This window comes from Galeopterus variegatus, unplaced genomic scaffold, assembly GCF_000696425.1.
Source record: "Galeopterus variegatus unplaced genomic scaffold, G_variegatus-3.0.2 Scaffold3504, whole genome shotgun sequence".
Lineage (NCBI taxonomy): Eukaryota > Metazoa > Chordata > Mammalia > Dermoptera > Cynocephalidae > Galeopterus > Galeopterus variegatus.
Window position 1 is genome coordinate 1,245 of NW_007729615.1, and position 22,676 is coordinate 23,920.

Sequence of the window (22,676 nt, forward strand, 5' to 3'; positions counted from 1 at the left end):
CTCAAACCTGTTGTTGCTTGTTTGTCGTTGTAGGTTCGTTATTGAAAGATTTATTCATTTTTTGTTGCTCTTGGAAATGCAAATAGTACTCTGGTATCACAGCACACACTTCTCAGGGTCGCGCTGTCTCCTGGCACGGCCGCTCCAGACCCGTCGCCATCTTAAAAGCCAGTGTTATCTTAGCTTCTAAATGATAAAGGAGCTCTAGAGGAGCGGGATCCTACCTACTTAATCCGTTATGTATTGTATTCAGCATCAGCATCACAGACAGAAGCTTAATAAATGCTATCTTATAAGAACATGTATTTGTTATACAGTCATAATTATAAAAGAGCATTGGCCTGGCTTTGACATCAGTTTAAATTTCCATAAGAAAAGGAAAGGTTATAGGGTTTTACTGATGTCTGAAATATTTCAATAAAGTACTAGCTGTAGTTTTTTTTGAGTAAAATTTGAACCCCCAAACTATGGTGAAAATGTATAAATGAACATATATCTCATATAAAACTGATGTGATCTTCAAATCTTTATGTCCTGGCAGCTTGTGGTCATCAGTGACCCCCACATCAAGATTGACCCTGACTACTCGGTGTACGCTAAGGCCAAAGAACAGGGCTTCTTTGTGAGGAGTCCTGAAGGGAGAAACTTTGAAGGGATTTGCTGGCCTGGTATGATATCACTTTATACACTTACTATTTCTACTTGTTCAGTCCCAATTAATGAAGGTTGTATAGCCATCATTCTCATTCCTTGTAGATGTTTCTTTCTCCTCTAGCTACATTTTAAGCACCTTTAAGGAAGACACGGTATTGCCTTCTTTTGTATCTTTTACAACACCTGGTACTGTGTGCTTTATATACATTTATCAATCAATAAGCAAATGAATGAATGAAAGAAAAATAAACAAGCAAACCTCAGTGACATGATATTTCTCTAAGCAAATAAAGATAAAAAGTCAGGGAATGAGAAAAGGGGAGGAGGAGAAAGAAAAAAAAGCAGACTCTTGCAGGCTCTCTCCTTGTGGATTGCACTTTGCCCTTTTAGCCCATAGTTTTGACTTCCCAGCCTTTCATGAGTGACCTCAGCTGCCTCTGGCAACTGTTGATTCTTCATTTCAAAAGTTATTAGTTTAAAATCTCGGTAGAAACTGCCCGAGGACAAAAGGAAATTTCTACTCTGCCATATAGCACTCAAAAAATAATAAAATAAAATAAAATAAAATAAAATCTCGGTAGAAACTGCCCGAGGACAAAAGGAAATTTCTACTCTGCCATATAGCACTCTCATAAATCCATGCACTGTAGAGATGCCATGACTTCCTTTTCTCCCCTTACACCACTTGAACACACTTTTCTATTCTCTTTAAGAACCAAGGGGTCACTGCAAGATATTTGCTGTCCTTATTTGGGCCATCTTAGGCCATTAGTGAGGGACAGGCTCCATCTTGATGTTTGTTCATTCCCCTGTGCCTCTCGTGTTACAAGATCTGGTGATTGTCACTGGAGTCCAGCATTGCTTTCATTTACTTCTCACCAGTCCATGCCTCTATCAGCTATCTTTTATGTTTGGTGTCCATTGATTACCCAGCTCTTGAATCTGATATCTTCTTTACAACACATCTTAGTGTGAGGACCACTGTTCCTAACAGGCTGTCTACTCTTCTGCTTTTACAGGTCTCTCCTCTTACTTGGATTTCACCAATCCCAAGGTCAGAGAGTGGTATTCGGGTCTTTTTGCTTTCTCTGTTTATCAGGTTTGTTTTTATTCTTTTACTATTTCCTAGTTACTTGAAAGGATGAGAGAAGGAAAAAAAGTGATTTAATAGAACTACTCTGCTTCACTGAGTAGCTCTTGATATATAATTTTTGTATGAAAAAGCAAAGATGGCTACCACATTACAGACTTGGTGGTGCTGGGGGAGGTGCCATATGCACCAAAGCTGTGATTTTGAACTCTATTGTAATAGGCTGTATGATATATCAAGGTACTTTATAACAGAGATTTATTATATTTTCAAATTACTATGTACATTTTATATAAAATTGTATTCTGTATAACTATTATTTAAAGATAATGATATCATATATGTGAAAATATCTTTAAAAGTATAATGTGTCATTAAAAGTAAAGTATAATAATAAATCAGTTAATAGAGAATCTTATAAGAACCAGAGAGAACTGGAGAGGCCACATCTGGAGAATTGTTTTCAAACAGTTATGATGATATTGGTGATGATGATGATACCTATACAAAATGAGTACTTGCTATGTGCCATGCACTGTACTAAGAACTTTATGCACATCATACCATTTTATCTTTACAATAACCCTCTGAAGTTGGAATTATAATTATATCTAATCCCACAGATGAGGAAATTGAGGCATGGAGAAGTTTAAAAACCCACCAAGGTCACCCACATAGAAAGTGGTGGATTCAAGATTTGAAGTAGGGTCTGTTTGTCTCCCAAGCCCAGCTCTTAACCACTAAACTCTAGTTTCTGAGCATCATGTATTAGGACACTAATATCTAATGATGATTAGATACATAACTGGCATCCAGGATAGACAACCCTTGGGCCAAATATGGCCATGCTCATTCATTTCTTTATTGTCTATGGCTGCTTTCACACTACTCTCGCAGAACTAAGTAACTGAAAAAGAGACCTCATGGCTTGCAAAGTTGGAAATGTTTACTCTCTGGCCTTAGAGGGTGCTAAAGAAGAACAGTTAAGGCAGTTAAATATTTGGAAACCATATAATCTTGTTCACAGAAGTACCATATTTTGAAGGTGACACATAAGCCACCTCCAGGCATTTTAAAGACTATCATGTGGGTACAGCAGCAGATATATTTTGTGGTGTCCCAGAAGGCAAACTAGGCCCTGTGAGGGAATGTTACAAGGAGGAGGACTTTCAGAAAATAATGAAATAAGCTGCCTGAGGGACTCCATGTCATTGTAGTTATTCAATCAAATGCTAAGAGACCAGAGATTCTATAAAAGGGATTACGACTCTACTTAACTAGATGACTCAACTGTCCCTTCCCACTCTAAACTGAACAATTCTATGTAGAACACAAACTATAGATCATGCTAACAAATGATATCTTAGCTGTCAAATCTTTCAAACTATTAGAGAGAAGAATCAATCTTTGGCATGTACAGCTATAATTGCCCTTAGTTAAGAGTTGTAACAGATGATGGATGATATAGAGCCTAAGTGAACATTCACCTTTCCTGTAGGAGGTTCTCCGGGGAAATCTCAGAGTGAATTTGCTGGGCAATATATATTTCACAGACAATACAGTGCAGCATTCTTTCATTCATCAACAATATTTATTGAGAACTTTCTGTGGACCAGGTACTATTCTAGGTGTTTGGGATTTATCAGCGAACACAGTGGACAATATTCCCTGCCCTGTGGAGCTTATATTCTAGCAATGGAACAGAGGACAAGAGCATAGATAATAAACATAAAAAATAAGTAAGCTAAATGGGATAGGAAAGAGGAATAGGGTCAGCTATTATATTAACATCATCAATGTGGGAGTATTATTATGACCAAGATTTACTTCTTAGGGATCTACAGACATCCTCTTCGTATGGAATGACATGAATGAACCCTCTGTCTTTAGAGGGCCAGAGCTAACTATACAGAAGAATGCCATTCATCACGGCAATTGGGAACACAGAGACCTTCACAACATCTATGGGTTTTATCAGGTAAAATATCCAAAAAGAAGTCAGCTGGACTCATGTGCCCTGACTTTTGGATTGAAAGTCGTTTGATTTATAATAGCCATACAATACTGTTCATTTCTCTTTGTGTCTTTTCTGACAACTGCAACAAGTCTTAGGTAATAGTTGATACGAGACGTTTTAGTATTTCTCCCTTTGCTTCTTTTCCTTCCATAGTGCACTTGATGAATTTTAAAATATCTTAGGTTAATGATAACATAGAAGCATCTGCCTTTATAAAAGCCATTATTAAATGCACTGGATACTACCTCAAAACTTTTATTGATACAGGCAGTATATAAACTTATAAACAAAGGTAATTAAAACAAATGTTTTAAAATTTCACAAATATATAAATACAGCAAGTCTTATGTTCATACCAGGGGAGTAAGATTTAGAACACAGATATAAAATTTCAATAAATATATTTTTTAAATGTAAAAAGCTTTTGGTAAGTACTTAGCCTTCTCAATAAAAGTGGTAGAATTGTATTTCATTTGCCAATCACATCCAAAAGATTTAGCAGTCACTTGCCCTAATTTATACCCATGGTTCTTTGTTATTTTCAAAATGTGACTAATTCTGTGGCCCTCCCACCAAATGGTATTTTCCAAAGGGAGCTACTGTCTAGATATACCACAGTTTTCAGGTAGTATGTGCTTACTTCTCTAACAACCTGTTGCTATAACTGCAAACTGCTTTTGTTATAGAATTTTCTTATGTAGGCCAGGATCAGTCACTTAACCTCTTTGAATCTCAGTTTTTTTCACCAATGAAAATTCTCTGTCTCAGAGGTTGTTGTATAGATTATATGAGAAAATCTTATAAAATGCCTAGCAATAGTAAGCACCAAATAGAATGCTAGCATAGTGTGTTAATCAAAAAAATTTTACCATTTTTCCTTTCTTTTTTTTTTTAAAGAAAATGTAATTTTGTTAATATTATTTTTTGCATTCTAGGATGTTGTTGCAGAGCAGTTGGGAGGGAGGGGGAGAGGGGAAAGGGGAAGGAAATTAGATGGAAGAAAGAGGAAGGAGGAGGGGTGGGATTGAGGCCTGTGGCACCCCCCTCATTCCCACAAGGGGGACTGGGGGGGTTTCCAGCGGTGGCTTGGTCATTGCCAGGCTGGGCGCGGATGTCAGGGGGGGTGTGGCAAAAGCCCTCGCCACCCACTGACCCAGCTCGGGCACCTAGGGCCCTTCTTGCTGTGGCTTGGTGGTCATTGCTGGACCAAATGCACATGTTGGGGGGCGTGGCCGTGGCCGTGGCCAAGGCCCAAGGCCCCCCACTGCCCTGGCTCAGAAGGCCTGGGGTGCTTCCTGCAGTGGCTTGGTGGTTGCCACTGGGCTGGCTGTGCATATTTTTGGAGCATGGCTGAGGCCCTCGTCCCCTACCCTCAGGACTGGTTGTAGGTGTTGGGGGGCATTGCTGAGACCCCCATCCTTCCCCGCTTTCTGGCTTGGTAGCCCAGGGACTTCTGGTCCTTCTAGGTGTTACAGGCATTCTTTGGTGAAATGAAACCTTTACTAGTTAATATGAAACTTTGTCTCTGGTTGCAGGTACTTTGTTTTTTCTTTCATCTCTGTGTTGGGTTATTAGCTGTTCCCACCAATTATACTCTGTGCTGGAACTAATTTGTTGTCCTTTGCTTACTTCTCAAATGGGGGAACTTCCTGTGGGGACCAGTACTGGAGCTCTGTGGTTGAGCTAAATTGCTGCTTTGCTGCTGATTCCCTAGGGAAGGCTTTTTGTGCAGCTCAAGGTTTAATGGTTGACTTCATAGGTACTTCTGCTTCTCATGCAATCCAGTACACCGGATTGTGTAGAAACTCTGGTCTGGGCCTGAGTCTTTTCATCAAACTGTACCCCATGCAATTCCATATTCCTGACCAGTCTCCTCTGAGTGGTCCTGTGCTGATTGGGGGCAGGTCAACTGTCCTTGCTGTGCCCCAGTGTTCTCCTGGTGGGCCCGTCTCCCTGCCTGCCCGTACTCCAAACGCTTCCCGTGGGATGGGCCGTGCTTCAGTCCCTTGTGATGACTCATCGGCCTCTGAGTGGCTCCTTTTTTTCATTTGTTGTGGCTCCTCACTCCTATGTGGGTCCACAGGAACCCTATTACCGGTCTTGCTGGCCTGGGGGCCCACCAAGTCCCTCTTCTCCCCTGCCGTCTCCAAGCAACTTCATCTGAAGAGCACAGCTGTGGCTTTTGCTGGCTCATGCTCCATGTACTCCGCAGCTCCAGCCTGGACACAGCCAGGGCTCTAAATGGTCAGAGCTGTTTTTTCTTTCTCTCATCGTGTCTTCTCCTACCTTCATGCATTCCGTAGGTCTATCCTCCTCTTCCCCTGAGCTCTAGTGGTCCCAGCTTGGCTGTCATTGCTTTTTTATAGTTGTAAATTGGTTGATTTGTGGGAGAGAGTGATGCTAGGGACTGTCTCTTCTTCCATCTTGACCAGAAGCCCCTACTATTTTTCTAATAGGAGAATTTAGAGTAGTTTCATTGTTACATCATGCAAATTATTTGATGGATTCACATTAATATTTTTAATCTCATATTTCTACCTACTGTTTACATTTTGCATGTTAGATAGCTTATTGGGGACGTCTACACAATGCCCTAATCCAGTCACCTCTTTGAAATTTTTCTCCTTTGACTTTGTAGCAAATGGCTACTGCAGAAGGACTGATACAGCGATCTAAAGGGAAAGAGAGACCCTTTGTTCTTACACGTTCTTTCTTTGCTGGATCACAAAAGTATGGTAAGGAATCGCTCATATTATCAGACTGAAAAACAAAAATTAGCAGCCTTTTTTTGACCATTTATGGTGTATTCTGCTACCGTGTTGATGCCTTTCTTTTCAATAGCCATTGTTCAGGCCTTTGATCCTTTGATTGTACAGAGTGTTATGCCCTAAAGTATGCCTTTTGTCCTATAAAACCGAGTAGATCAATTTTAATCAAGTTTGATATTTTTTTCCAACTGAAGAAATGGCCACTTAGTTGTTGGGAGAGAGACTTTAGAGTATTCAGTATGCAGAATGGTCATCTCTGATCCTGTCTCTTTGATTTATGAAAACCAGGGAAATATACCTCTAACATATTTCCTCAACTACCTGTTCCACTTAGCAATGTGCTTCAAAATAGACCTGGCTGTTGCTGTGCTCTGGGTCATCTATAACTGGATCTGGTTTACTAGCTAATGAAGTTCTAGTTCAACTTAACCACTCTGTGGAAGGAAAGCTATTTTAAGTTCCCTAGCCTTGAATAAATAACTGAGAACTTAGGCCCTAGTTTGAAGAATCCAGGACTTAACTGTACCATAGACATCCTTAGGCCTCCCACTCCACCCCTGAAAACCAGCCCCTGTGGAACTCTGGAAAAGGCCAAAATATTATCATCTCAGGCAAAGATTCAGGTACAGAGATGCATTAGTCCTTGAAACAAAAGGGAAAAAAGAAAGGAAATCTAAATATGTAACAATAAGAAAATAATTATAGAAGCATGGTATATCCAATATGATAGACTATCATGAGGCTATTTAAATTGGTAGCTTTAATTTCATGAGAAAATGTGACATCATGATAAATGAAGAAAAGAATGCCTAAATGTTTATATGTTATCCCAGTTTTATAAAAAATTAAATGTAAGGTAGTAATTGAAATCAGTAAATAGGTAGATAGATAGGCAGAGATAAAAATACAAGAAAATTTAGTAACTTGGTGATTGTGAGTGATTTTAATATTCTTCTTTTACTATCTTTATTTTCCAAATTCTCTACAAGTGTCCTTTTTAAGCACTAAAAAAGGTACTTTTAATGAAAACACAAGCAGCAGTTTTAAAAGTTAATAAATAAAAATACAAGAAAATTTAGTAACTTGGTGATTGTGAGTGATTTTAATATTCTTCTTTTACTATCTTTATTTTCCAAATTCTCTACAAGTGTCATTTTTAAGCACTAAAAAAGGTACTTTTAATGAAAACACAAGCAGCAGTTTTAAAAGTTAATAGGAGATATGAATACTAAGTAATCTTTGGTTTCTTAAATGTTGGCCCACTGTCTACTCCTCAGTACTCTGTATGAAGCTATCAGCTTTGCCCCATTGTGTAGCAAAGGCATTACAGAGAACACTATTTAAGTCATATGCTGAGACTAATAGTCAGAGAGAGGGAACTTTTACAGTTAACAGAAATGTTCCATGCTTTGCTTGTGGAGGTAGTTACATGGATGTATACATTTTTCAAAATTCATCAAACTTTTCACTTAAAATAGGTATATTTACTGTATGCAGATTATACCTCAATAAAGTTTATTTTTAAAATTATTTCTTTGATAATCAGACTTGCATTATACTTCAAATATAAGTGCAATTTTGGAATATTTTCATAGAACACTTGTGGATTTTAATAATTTTTTCATATTCGAAAATTGATACTTTTTAAAATTTGTCTTTTATGAATAAGGAATATAAATATGAAATTAAAAACATTTGTGATTATTTTTTTAATACCTTGTTACTGGTGACCAAAGGTGCTGTGTGGACAGGTGACAACACAGCAGACTGGAGTTACCTGAAGATTTCTATCCCAATGTTACTCACTCTCAGCATCACTGGCATCTCTTTCTGTGGAGGTAAGAAGAGTCCTATGATGAGGCTTGAAGGGAGAGAAAATAAAAAGCAAGAATGTTTTCATCAAAGCTGGTCACAAATCCTTTCTCATTGGCTGTTTTGGGCAGGGATAAATGTGGGAAACAAAATGAGAGAGAGTGAAGGAGAGTGGATTAGAGAGGAGAGTGAAAGGGTTGCCTCAGAGCTACTTGCCTCTTGTCTGAATTGAGGATGTGTAATCAGATTGTCAGAGAGGGAACCACAGTGCTTCTTCCCCTCATCCTCTTATCACTTCCTCCTTACACACCCTTGATAACTGAGGCTCTGTTCCTGACACATATCTTTTCTTCTTGAAAGTGAGAAAAATAGAACTACAAAGAAGTTAGCAAATCAGACATCAGCCTTACAGAAACATTTTCTATTTATCAGATCTAAAATTCCATGACATATTTTAACTGTTTTTGTTTTTATTTTTAAAAAGATATGTTCTTGGGAAAAGTAAATTTAGTTAAAATGAGATTTTCTGATGGACTGCCTTTCCTGAATCCTAAGAATTCTCTGCAGACATGAGATCTAACAATGGAAGTTACTCAGTATGACTGCAGTTCCAGCTGCTGATTGTTTTCTGTAGGAATAGAAGCAAATTGATGTCACTTTTTTGATACATATGTTTTTATGGCATTAATCCACAAATAAGGTATATATGTCCTCAGGGTGAAATTCTACCTAAAACTCCAATTCTGATTATCTGCTTTGCTTTAGTTCTTTCTATAATGTTTATTTTAGTTCAACTGTTTTTTCAAAAGAAATCAATTGTCACCTCCCCACCCCCAACACACACATACTTACTTACTTATTTAATAGGGCAGACATTTTGCAATTTTTGAGTTATCTAGGTTTTGGGAACATACAGAATTATTATTCTTGCAGTAAAGCCTCTGATCTTTTGGCAAGAAAAGAATACTCAGAGAGTGTATTGTCAGATCCCTAAACAGGCTAAGTTTTATAGGATGGGCTCTCCTACTTGAGGCCACAGTTTTACTCTGTCATTTTGAGTACACATACAGCACCTTTCTCCTGTCAGTCTTCAGGGCCTTATTTACCTGTGTACATCATTTATGCAAAGCCTGTTGCCTTACCTGGTCTTTCTTTGCCTAACCAGCTGATGTAGGTGGGTTCATTGGGAATCCAGAGGCAGAGCTGCTAGTGCGTTGGTACCAGGCTGGAGCCTACCAGCCCTTCTTCCGTGGCCATGCCACCATGAACACCAAGCGGCGGGAGCCCTGGCTATTTGGGGAGGAGCACACCCGGCTCATCCGAGAAGCCATCAGAGAGCGCTATGCCCTCCTGCCCTATTGGTATTCTCTATTCTACCATGCACATATGGCTTCTAAGCCTGTCATGAGGTAAAGTTTCATGTATTCAGGGGCCCAGCAACCGATCTATAACAAAAGATCCTCTCAGTGATTAGGGAGTGGAGTAATTACACAGTGACTTCAAAAGAAAAGGTGAAGAAAAGCCATGAGTTTAATCCAGTTTCTGTCAGCTTAGTGAGCATCAACTGTGTGCAGGGTGCTAGCTGTTGAGGACACAGAAGCTAAAAACTAGATCCCCTGCTACTTTGTGACTAAAGTGTTAATATTTGATAGGAAACAGAAATAGAGATATTTCAATGAAAAAGGAAGTGACTTTGTAACTGGATTCATTTTAACCCATAAGCATCCTTTCATGAAGAATAATTTATTCTGCCAGTCTTAAACTTTATCTCACCCCTAGGGCTAAACCATTCCAAGTTTGAGGTGAGCATTTTTCCTAGGGTGTAAGTTATATTCTAATTCTATTTTGAAAGCAAAATACAAAAAGCCAACTTTCTAGGTTAGAGAACAATACACACAGACATAATACATAAAGACTTCTGGATCAGCAGTTCCTAAACTTGGCTCAGATTAGTATCACCTAGGGAGCTTTTTACAAATACGCATTCCAAGGTCACCCCTTCAAACCTGCCAGGAATCTCCTTGGGTAGGATCCAGAGATCTATGTTTGTTAGAGGTTTCCCTAGTGATTTTAGACATCAGCCAGGTTTAGAGACAACTGTCTTGTTACCAGTTAGCAGGAAAGGAATATATTATTACAAAAGTTAGTGAATAAACTAAAAATAAATTTCTCTTACATCTTTCCCTCATGAAATTGAAAAATGATTACAGCCATTAAGTTAATATCCAGATACATAGATATTGAAAGTTTTGTTATTTTTATGAGCCCAGATGCCTCATAGATAGTTGTGTGCAACAATAACAATCAAAACAAGAACACACAGCAACTTCTCAACCTTCCAAAACTGTTGGCTGCTTGAAAACAAGAAAAGCCAGTTCTTTTCATTTAAATAGGTAGTGAGAGCATGAAAAAGCAGAGCAGAATTATCACTGTAAAATATGGTTTTACAAACATTTAGTTTGTTTTACATCAAAGGTGTTAGGCATTTGTACTTGCACAAAGTTCAGCTTCTGCCTGTTAGAGTAGTATTTAGTGCTAAATAGTCAGAAGAAAAGATTGAGGTACTAGAATTCTCAATATTTCATTGGAACATTTGAGTTAATAGAAAGCTCTTTCACATAAGAAAAATATAAACTAATTACAGCAATTGCTCATAAAATCTTGAATCGTATGAAAAAGAGTCTTGGCTCTTTAATACTTTCCACTTTCCTTTTAATAGTTATAAAACTAAAAATATAAGTGATTGAATTGTAATAAAACATCTAATGATGTTAAAATGAGAATGTCTTTTCCTTTTCACAGACCTCTGTGGGTAGAATTTCCTGATGAATTAGAGACTTTTGGTATAGAAGATGAATACATGCTGGGTGAGCATTTCTTGATTAATTATAGTTATAATAGATACTGTGATTATGCTTTTATTATATTTTCTAGTGTAAGAGCACTAAAAAAAATTCCTAATCCCAAGAAAGCCAAAAAATAAAAGAAATTCTTTCATGAAGATTATTAATGCACTAGTGGGATCGTAGCTCTATCCTGTTGTGATATAGCACGTTTCATAATATTGTTCCTGTTAACTTCAAATAAATCCATTCTTTTCTGGATGTAATTTGGGATTCTTGTTCTGGGTCCACTCCTCTACGCCTTGCAAGACCACCACAGGGAAAAGAAGTAGAAAAAAGTAGATCAGACGTTTATAGTAAAGAACCAGAAGAACTTATTTCATATGCAATAATAGAATTTTTCTTTGGTTGGCCTTTTTAATTAGGATGAACCATCAAACCCAGAACCTGGAAGTTTATTATCTTAGGAACATGGCTCAAGAAGCCAGGCTAAACACAGTGTCCAAAGAGTGAATCTCATTTCTGAACAGTAGAAACTCCCAAATGTAAAGAAAGCTGAGCTCTTTAAGTCTCCACTCATCGTTAGGTCTCAGCTTAATAGTCACTGCCTTGGAGAAACTTTCCTAACCACTCCTTGCTTCCTTATACCTAATTCTACCCTGTTTAGTCAAGGTCAGTCCCTCCTGTTACATAACTTTCATTCTATTTTGTATTTTTGCCTTTTTTGGTATTTGTCCTAACTCTAATTTGTAATTACTTTTAATATCTGTCTTCACCGACTGTAAACTCCATGAGGGCAGGGACCATGTTTGTCTTATTCACCACTATATCCCCAAAGCTGAGCATGGTACTTAGCATTCAGTAAGCACTCAATAAATAAATATTTATTAAATAAAAGAGTGAATTCATAAATGCATGAATTTTACACACTTGTGATGCCAAGGTCAAAACAAAATTGATAATCCATATTGCCATTAAGAGAACTACTGCATTCCCAGTGATAACTACGCAAGCAAGATGTGAGTATCCACACTGACCACACTTCTGGATAACAGTTGTGGGCTCCCCATCGTCAGCCTCACTCACAGCAACAGTGACACACTTGGAGAGGTGCAGGACTTGGAAAGGTTTCAGACTACTGGTGCACTCGTAGTTATGCACAAAATGAGACTGACAGACTGTGTTAGGGCCCCTCCCTGTAATCCTAATATACCGTAAGTGGATTAATGTCAGGTGATAATACAGGCACCTTTTGAGCACCTGTTCTCTTTCTAACAAACAATGCATCTCTCTGATGAATCATTGGTTCAATTCACCAGTCTCTGCTTTCCAGAAGTTCACAATCAAGTGGTCTTTATCACAATAGCACACATTTAAAGAGAAAGGATGTCTTAGAAATCCTTATAATGATACTCAACATTATTTCTCCTCCATTTTCTAGGAAGTGCTTTATTGGTTCATCCAGTTACAGAACCAAAAGCCACCATGGTTGATGTGTTTCTACCAGGATCAAATGAGGTAAGAGTAATAACAAACATCCACATGTCTTGCATGTCTCATATCTTTCATCCCTCCATTTCTTTAAAGAAAGAGATTTCTTCATCATGCAGTTGTGAACACAGCCTAAATGACTGTAGCGACTGATGTTTCTTGTGAGTCATGACCATTGTCCTCAGAGGTCAAGAAATTTCATGGGTGGGGGGAGAAAGATGAATAGGTTGATGACTCCAAGGAGGATCAGAATGGTTTTTTACCTTTACATTTTGACTTGTATAAACACACTGAGGCTTGGATAGGAAGAAATCTTCAGTCTACTATGAGGTGTCAAACTCTGGGGGAAAACATAAGTTTGAAGAAACTTTGCTCTTTGGTTTTGGCTCTATCTGAATTTTTGGTACCAAAATCTCATCTCCAGACACTCACCAAAGTGGGTAAAAAGTAGTAACAGTGACTTCCCTCTATGCCCCTCCAGCCTTCCTCTGCTCTTTTATTACTTATTGTCATTAATTATTGTCACCATATAAAATATCATCCTGGACTTGCTGGAACCCATAGCACTGAACCCAGGCAGGGCATGGGGGCGAGGCAGGAACAACCCCATGGTCTGCAGAGCAGAGAGCCATGGGTAATAAGAGCAACAGCGTCCAGGGGAAGAGATGGTGCAGAAACTTGGGGCACCAGACTAGGGAAAGAGAGTATGGACCGGAGAGCAGGAAGGAGACAGACCCTTGAGAGTCCTTGAGCCACAGGCTTCAGCAGGTAGGGGAGAGTCATTGAGGATACTGAGTTGGTGTGAGACTGCCATGTCAAATTAGTCCTGGACCTTGGGATGAGGCATTTGAGCCAGGCCACACTCACTGCTCAGTGCTGTCCAGCGCTGGGATAGCAACACCACGAAACCACAACTAGTGCCAGTGTTCTCCCTCAACCTAGCTTACACAAACGTCTTATTAGTTTCCTGAGGCTGCTGTAACAAATTACCACAAACCTGCTGGCTTAATACAACAGAAACTTATTCTCTCACAGTTCTGAAGGCTTCAAGTCCAAAATTAAGGCATTGGCAGGGTTGGTTCCTTCTGGAGGATCTAAGGGAGAATCTGTTCCATGCCTCTCTTCTAGCTTCTGGTGGCTGCTGGCAATCCTTGGTATTCCTTGGTTTGTAGCCACATCATTCCCATCTCTACCTCCATCTTCACATGGCCTTCTCAGTGTGTCTGTGTCACCTGTCTCTCGCTTATGATGACACTTGTGATGGCATTTAGGGCCCAACTGGATAATCTGGGATAATCTCCTTATCCCAAGTTCCTTAACTTAATCAAATCTGTGACCATAGAAGGTGATATTCACTCTTTCCAGGGATTGGGCAGTGAATATATCTTTTTGAGGGATCACCATTCAGCCTACTACATTTGTCATTATTGATATGACAATAACCAGGTTTTTCTCCAGAATGTCCATGAACTATATCATCTTTCCTCTTGATTTCTCTAGTAATTTGGAGTTCTGAAGTTGAGGGCTCTTTACAAAGGTTCCCCTGCCAAGTAGAAACCTGAGAAAAAGGATAAAAATAAGAGCTAAATAAATGGTTCTGGCGAGCATTTCTGCTGAAAGTTTCTCTAGTTGATTCTAACAAAGCAGTAGACTCCCATTAAGAGTAACTGACTGCCTTTCTGACTTAGCCACAAATTTCTACTAATGATTTATCATCACTACAATCACATTGTTGTGACTGTGTACTATATTCCATCAAGACTATTTCTCAGAATGTTCTGTGATTGTTGCTCTTGCTACATCTTCACAAACACTGGGTAAAAAAAAGCCAAATTATTTCTTTCCAGACCTGCCTCTACCTCGGCTGGCTAGCTAGTACACATCACATTATGCAAAGGAGCTGTCTGAAGCCCCTCACTGTCACTCTCCCCCATATTTCTGTGTGGCCCATTTCCTCTCCTCCATCAAGTCGTTGCTCAAATATCTCCTCAGTGAGGCCTTCTTTGACCACCGACTGGAGATTACAAACCATTCTCACTGCCTTGATGCTATCTAGCCCCTCTTCGGCCTGTCTTTTTCTCCACAGAACTTGCCTTCTAACATTCTATATATTTACTTATTTGTTTTGTTTATTATCTGCCTTTCCCACTGGAACATTAGCTCCTTGAGCGCAGTGATTTTTATCTGCTATGTTCACTGCTGTATCCCCCGCACCTGGAAGGATACCTGCCACATGGTAGGCCCTCAGTAAGTATGTGCTGGGTGAGGAGCTTGGGACTGAGCTCTAGGTCTAATCTACAAGGTGCTTCATACCAGTTATACCCTTCCCAGGTTGGAGATCTTTGTACATGGCACCAGAGCACATACTCTATTCCTCTCACTTTAATTAGTTTTAGAAATGGTAAAGAGGTCATTCCCAAACCTTGTTTGAATCAGCTTTTTACCTTTCAATCCCACCAGCTCTTTATCTAAAGCTACTGGAATTGGCAAGGAAGAAGACAGAGAAAGCCAGAGAAAAACATTACAAGAAAGGAAAGCTAAGATAGTATCCCTCATAAACAGATATAGGAATCCTTGACAAAGTATTAGCAAATTAAATCCAGCCAAGGCAGGGATTGGATAAGGGGCATAAAGAATAAGTATGATTTGTAACAGTGAACATGCTAATAAAAAAATTAAATAAATAAATCCAACCAAGGATAACATATCATGACCACGGTGGGACTGATTCTGTTGAATTGAGAGTTCACTGTGGCTAGTGATGGTCAAATCACAGCCCTGTCTCCTTCACATCAGGACAGTGACAGACTCAGCAGCTGTGCTATATAAAGCACTTGATAATCCTAGGAGGTGAACTTGCAACATGGACTCTGTGGCTGCCAGAAAGTGTACTGGGCTAGAAGAGAGAAAAAGAGGTTTTTGTTTTCATGCTGCTTCTGATGGTATATTAAGGATTTATTCCATCAAATTATATTGTGGGACATTTTTGGTTCTTCAGCAACTAAACCCCCTTGATAGGGATCCCAGGTAAGAGTTTGAGTCTTATCCCTGAATTGTACTCTATTAAAAAAATGATACTATAATAGTAATCCAAGTTTCCATTTGTTTTACCCCCAGGTCTATTTCCTTCTCTGATGCTTTCCTTTTCTGCTGCCTCATTTGTAATTCATTTGCCTGCAATGTGCTTTTTTTTCTTTGTTGTTTTCTTCCCCTTTTTCCATCATTTTTGACTACTTAGAAGCATTAAGTTTTATAAGCCAAGTGGACTATAAAATCCATGGGGGCAGGAACTATGTCTTTTCTGTTTGCTCGGGTATATACAACACCTAGCACAGTGCTAGGCACATGGTAGGTTGTTCAATAAATAACTTTTGGGTGGATAGATGGACAGATGAATGGCTTTTTAGTTAAATTAATCAGTCACAGTCCTTTGGGATCTTCTTAAAAGTACATGTTCTTCCCATCTTCTACTCAAGATTATTTTTAAAGTATAATTATTTTGTCTTTCTGGTTATTTGAAATCCAGGTAAGTGGATGTTTTACTTAATAATGAAGTTGTGAGCAGAATTGCTCATCTACTCTTTTTCACTGGGGTCTGTTATTTTTAGGTATGGTATGACTCTAAGACATTTGCTCATTGGGAAGGAGGATGTGCTGTGAAGATCCCAGTAGCATTGGACACTGTAAGTTATTTTCAGACTATTATTTTTACCTATCATGCTATTAGTGTTAGTCTGCTCAGGCTACTATAACAAAATACCACAGACTGAGTGGTTTAAACAGCAGAAATTTATTTTCTCACAGTTTTGGAGTTTAGAAGTCCCAGATCAAGGTGCGAGTGGATTCAGTTCCTGGTGAGGAACCCCTTCCTGGTTTGTAAACTGCCACCTTCTTGCTCTGCCCTCCCATGGTAGAGAGAGAGAGACAGAGAAAGAGAAAGAGAGCAAGTGCTCTTGTGTCTCTTCATATGAAAATACTGTTTCTGTCGGATCACGGCCCTACCCTTATGAAATCATTTTTAATCTTAATTACCTCCACATAGGCCCTATCGCTAAATATAGTCACATTGGGAATTGGGGCTTCAACATATGAGTTTTGGGGGGGACACAAATATTCAGCCCGTAATATGTTCCTATATAGAAAGAACCAAGGACATTAGTGTTCTGCATGATAACGTACACACAGAGACAGTAAGTAGATTAGTGGTTGCCCAGGGCTGGGGCAGGGGGAGGGTTTGGGGAGCAATAGGGAATGACTGCTAATGGGTACAGGATTTCTTCTGGGGATGATGAAAATGTTTTAAATTGATTGTGGTAATGGTTGCATGACTATGAATATACTGAAAACTGTTTAATTGTGCACTTTAAATTGGGGAATTATACAGCATGTGGATTATATCAATAAAACCGTTAAAATGTGAGGGAAAAAAGAGTTAAAAAATAACATAAACTCTGATTGCATGGTATGAAACATTGGGTACAAACGTAACTCTTCTCCATATGTTTACATTTGTATGTCTAAGAAGAACAATAATACTAAAAACAGAGAAAACATGGTGGTCACCACACGTGCCATGTAGAATGTCCTTCTATAGGACCAAGTCAAAAAACATGAGTTTTCAGTTGTAACCCTGGGCCTCCCCAAGGAAATGCATCAGTTATGATGTTAGAATCTAAGTGGCACATCCAGACTGTCTTGAGTTTCTAAAGGGAGGTTTCTTCCTGCAGCTGAATCACAAGCACCACCACAGGCCCTAAGTAGATACTAAATACTAATGTTATTTTTTAAAATTGCCAGCTGCAATAAGAACCCCATTATAAAGAAAATTATTTCAGATATCAACTTTCAGATCTATAAGAGACCTTAACAATCATGTACTCTAACCCCTCACACTTACAGGTGAAGAAACTGAGGTTCAGAGAAGTTAAATTACTTGTCTGGGGCCACAGCTAGATTGTGGCAGAACTAAGGCAATCCCCCAGGTCTGCTGGACTGCCCCTCTAGAGCCCATTCCACTCTAACTTACCACCTTGCTCTTTGGGAAAAAAGGAAGAAAAGAAGAGATATATTGGTTAATGAGGTGGGGAGGTGTGGTGAGGAGATAGATGTGCTTTACTTCTTGCTGCCAACTGGAAGTTGAGCAGAAGGTGTCATCTTAACTACTCCACCCTCACTCCCAACTTCATATATGTTCTTCTGATCTTTTCCTTGCTAGTGCTTTAATTAGAGCCAAGTACAAACCCTTATGTGATCCAGGCAGCTTCCTTACAGGAGGCAGGAAACCTACCCAGCTTTCTCTGCCTGGAGTGCCATTCCAGAAGACACAGTTATGGGCCATGCCCACAACCCTATTGTTAGAGTCACTTAAAGTACCCTTGGTGATTTCTATAACAGAAGCAGTTTCACAGATTTACCCTCAGAACTGAGTCGGTCATCCTGGGGATCCAGAGAAGCAGGGAGCAAGAAGAGTAAAGGCTGCAGTGAGTAAGGACAAAAGTCACCTCCCCAAGCCAAAAAGCCACACATACACTTGGGCGCACTTAGAAAAATTCACTCTTTAGCAGGGCTCTAGAAATAAATATGTTTATTATATTCGCAGGAAAATTAAAAATACAAAATAGGAAAGGCCACTTATAGGATGGGTAGAATAGAATTGATCACTTACAAGAAAAAACAGCAAATGCAGGTGTAGATAATAAATTGATGAAGGGTGAGAAATTTCCCTAATAATTAAAAAATGGACATTATTTAGTGTTTGAGTTCTTTTCCTTTTAATGTCAGGGCCCCCAAATTTGCCATCCCTGTGCCCACAGATTTGTGTTGTCCTGGAGTCTGTACTTACAGAGAGTGTGAGTTTTATACAATGAAATATTTTTAAATTCTACTTCGAAAATTCCTTATATGAATACTCCTCCCCTGAGAGTGTTGCTCTGTTGTAGATACCAGTGTTTCAACGAGGTGGAAGTGTGGTACCAACAAAGACAACTACAGGAAAATCCACAGGCTGGATGACTAATGCCCCATATGGACTCCGGGTTGCTCTGAGCAGTAAGGTATTTGGAAAATCGATCACCCTATTAGTTATTATTTTATCTCTTTACAGAGGTAGCCTTTTGAGTGTGTGACTCCACTTAAAAGTGATGAGTCTCATCTATGAGACAAGTGCTTCTGAAATCATAGTTTTAAATCATTTCTGAATCATTGTCCAGCTTGTCTGCCTCTCCTGGAATTGTTCCAAAGGGAACTCTGAGATCTTGGAATGATAGAAACCACCTTTGTGGGCACTGTGACTATTCGGCTTGGCACTGATTACTACTGGACTTAAAGCTCATTGGGCCATAGGCAGCCTACCCACGTGGATTAGCTCTGAAACCTAGTCTCCCATAAAAAGGTACCTGTGTCTATGCACCATTTTAGTGATGCCAGTCCCACCCAATGACATCTATTCTCATCATGTGGCTCAAACAACTAAAATTTCCCTGGGTTAAACCTGGGAGAATCCAGAATTGATTTGGCTTTTTGAGAAGATCTTTTGAGCCAAATGAGGCCTGTAGCAGACTCCTCTCCTGTCCATTTGCCCAAATGTAGTACAGGGCCAAACACAAATTCTTGCTCTTATTATATTAATATTTACTCTTATTCATATGAGGATACTTCAGAAAGTTCATGGAAAGATTCATATTATCTTTTAATTCTATTTTTCCACGAACTTTTTGAAGTACCCTTGTATTAATATTATAAAATAATTAAGTAAGTTACAGTGTTCTTTTCCATCTGTTTCACTTAGGCATGTCTTCTTGGGCCAAACTATGGACTTTGGACCCACGTGAGGTCCCAGAATAAATGCAAGAAACTAGAACCATCACACATCAAGCATTGTCTATAACAGTAAACTGCCACTTGGAGTGCTGTGACATTGGGGTCCTCCTACTAAAAGAATAGGAACCAGATACTGTTCTCTAAGTGGAGGGTCTTCTAAAGATAGTTGACCTTATTATCCATTTTATACTGACTTTTTTTTTTATCTTGAGTTTCATTTTGTGAACTTTCTTGGCCTTGTTGTAACATTCTGGGATAGCATTTTCTGGGAAGCCATTTGCACCACTGACCGTATTTCATAGTTTAAATTTCAACAAGGCCTGACTCTTTGTGGTCCTCTTATGTGACTTCCTTATTTATATTATTTCACTATTTATTCAGGAGTGATCAGGCACTGAATATATTAGGTATTTGTATGACTACTTTTTTTTTTTTTTTTAAAAGATGACCGGTAAGGGGATCTTAACCCTTGACTTGGTGTTGTCAGCACCATGCTCACCCATTGAGCCAACCGGCCATCCCTATGTGGGATCCAAACCCTTGGCCTTGGTGTTATCAGCACCGCACTCTCCCGAGTGAGCCACAGGGCCGGCCCTGTATGACTACTTTGTATAGCTTCAATATTAAGCTCTTGTTCAACATAATTTTTCACAATTTTTAAATTCTCTTGTTTCCCTTTAGGGTCTGATATCATTCTCCTATAAAGCTGTTATATAAACACATTGTCTATCTGTGATTCATTTGATTCATTCTCTAGGGTTCTGCAGTGGGTGAGTTATATCTTGATGATGGTCATTCATTCCAGTACCTCCACCAGAAGCAATTCTTGCACAGGAAGTTTTCATTCTGTTCTGGTGCTTTGATCAACAGGTAATGGCAGCTAAAGAATCTGTGTGCTTTCCTAAATAAATCATGCTGTCTTTTGTCATCTTCAAATGCACAGCTGATGTTTTAAGGTACTATTTAAAGAAGTAAATGGTGAAGGCCATTTGTGGAGTATTTTTAATTATCCTACCATGAATGTCTCTTCCTTGTCCCTTCCTTATTTTCTCTACCTTCCTTTCCCGCCCTCTAAAAAAAATAAAAAAGGATTCAATTTAAGCTCCCATTAATTCCACTTATTCATCCATTCACCAATTCATTAAGTATCTGATTTCTTACAATTGGATTATAGTATCCAAGTCACATTTGTGACTTTTATGTCCTTCAGTGATTTCTCTCCAAACGGCTTATAAAGGGATATTGACATGACCACTGGTTAGTTAGTCCTTGGCACAGAGTCACCTTTTTTCATCTCTTCATCCCAGTAAATATGAATCCTGTATGGATCATGCCTCCATAGGGACAGATGGGAGGGGGGGATCTCACAAAGCTGGTGATGTTGACCTGTTGCCAATTCAAACCCCCATTCCTCTCCTTCTCCTAATACCATTTGTATCTATTTCAGTTGTGCTGATGAGAGGGGTCAATATCCCAGCAGGTGTGTGGTGGAGCGGATCTTGGTCTTGGGGCTCAGGAAGAAACCATCTTCTGTGACCACCCACTCATCTGGTGAGGAGACAGTCTATTCTTACCTAACTGTTTGTTTTTGTAAACACAGGAGTATCTGCATTGAGGAGATTAGTTCCAAAACTAATTACCCTGAGTTTACCCTGAGCAGAGTCTGTGCTTTCTGGTAGAGGTCAAATATACTAGTCTCTAGAGTGAGCAAGGCCATCCTGCTTGTTTTCATGAGTTGGTCTTTCTGCTCACTGTTAATATTTTTCTAAGGGAAATTATTTGGGGCTTAAAAAAATATTGTAGCTTCTCTGAATGTTTTTTTAAACTATAAATATCTGAAGCCCTGGAGATCCTACCCATGTTTATGGAGTTTATGAAAGGGCATAGGATGGGATTTATATCCTTCCTTTCATACTGAATTTCTTGGAAAAATCACTTTGTTCCTTACAGTTTCTTTTCAACCAATCTTGCACTTAAAACAATGAAGTGTTTCATGTTTTAAAAAATTCATGGAAGTTCATGGGTAAAAGTGCTATTAATTTGGATTCTTCTAAGTGGGGTATAAGGTTTTATGATAGAGTCAGAAAACATTTCAGATTCAAAGAAAAGATTTTTCCCTCCTAGATATTCATCAAAGTTTCCCTCTTTTATTGTCTTGCTATTTAGATGGTAAAGATCAGCCTGTGACTTTTACATATTGTACCAAAACATCCACGCTGAGCCTGGAGAAACTCTCGTTGAACATTGGTGCTGACTGGAAAGTCCACATCAATTGACAAAAGAGTACCCCTGGTGACACACACAGGGAGCTGCCTACACCTTTCCACCCTTCCCTTGGCCTTTTTTTTTGAGATTTGTGCTGCAGTTTAATTGACTTCTCTGGCTCAAAATAATCTTTCATTAATTAGCAGTATATAATGAACAATAGATTTCATATTTTACATTTTAAGATGTACTAATGATACTCTTCATGTCTTGGACCCAAGTAGCCCTGAGATATTTATAGAGTTCATGAGTCTTCCATTGCCTCTTGGGCCATGGCCCAGTGGTAAACAGTATGGCCCAGTGAGCAGCCTCTCCTTGAGCAGGGCTGGATGGGTTTGTTTTAATGTGGGCCATGCCTACTTATGTGGCCCATTTGTTGGGGCTTGCCTCAAGCCATGCAGCAGAGTCGCTTTGGTGATCTCCAAGTGGACAGCAGCCTCTGGTACACCACCCTACTGCAGTTATCTCTTACCACATTGACATGGGCAGAACAACCCTCTTCTGCATGCACAGCATATGTTGTAGCAATGGGCAGTTATTCTCCCCTAAAGATTGATTTAGGAGCACAGAGTATTCTTTTCCCTTTCATGCTTCTCAGGCTCAAAAGTTCTACATTAATCTTCTTAAAATTCAAATTTCCTTTTTTTTAAATTAAATACTGTCTATGAACCAAAGAATATTTATAACATGAGTAAACTACAATTAATAATAGTGGAAAAAATAACCACATAGTGGTTATAGTGGAAATAGAACACAGGGTTGGGACTAGGATGAGGCAAGTGAGGCACTTGCCTCAGGCACAAAATTTAAGGGGCTGCCAAAAAAAAGCAATAATCAAAATGATATATATATATTTTTTTCCTTTTTGTCTTTTTTCGTGTCCGGCTACGGGATCGCAACCCTCGGTGTCGCTCCCA

At 39.1% G+C, this 22,676-nt stretch overlaps 1 protein-coding gene across 1 annotated transcript; it reads left to right on the plus strand.

Moving 5' to 3' along the window:
- Window positions 1-541: 541 nt before the first annotated feature.
- Window positions 542-22,134, plus strand: LOC103600906 (neutral alpha-glucosidase C; the record flags this gene model as incomplete). The annotated part of the gene is made up of 13 exons (XM_008585247.1): window positions 542-668; window positions 1,674-1,753; window positions 3,579-3,722; window positions 6,400-6,496; window positions 8,266-8,367; window positions 9,507-9,750; window positions 11,144-11,208; window positions 12,626-12,702; window positions 16,284-16,358; window positions 18,615-18,728; window positions 20,252-20,364; window positions 20,942-21,045; window positions 21,661-22,134. Coding segments are annotated over 13 exons (1,452 nt in total), but the record flags the coding sequence as incomplete, so codon positions are not given.
- Window positions 22,135-22,676: the final 542 nt, after the last annotated feature.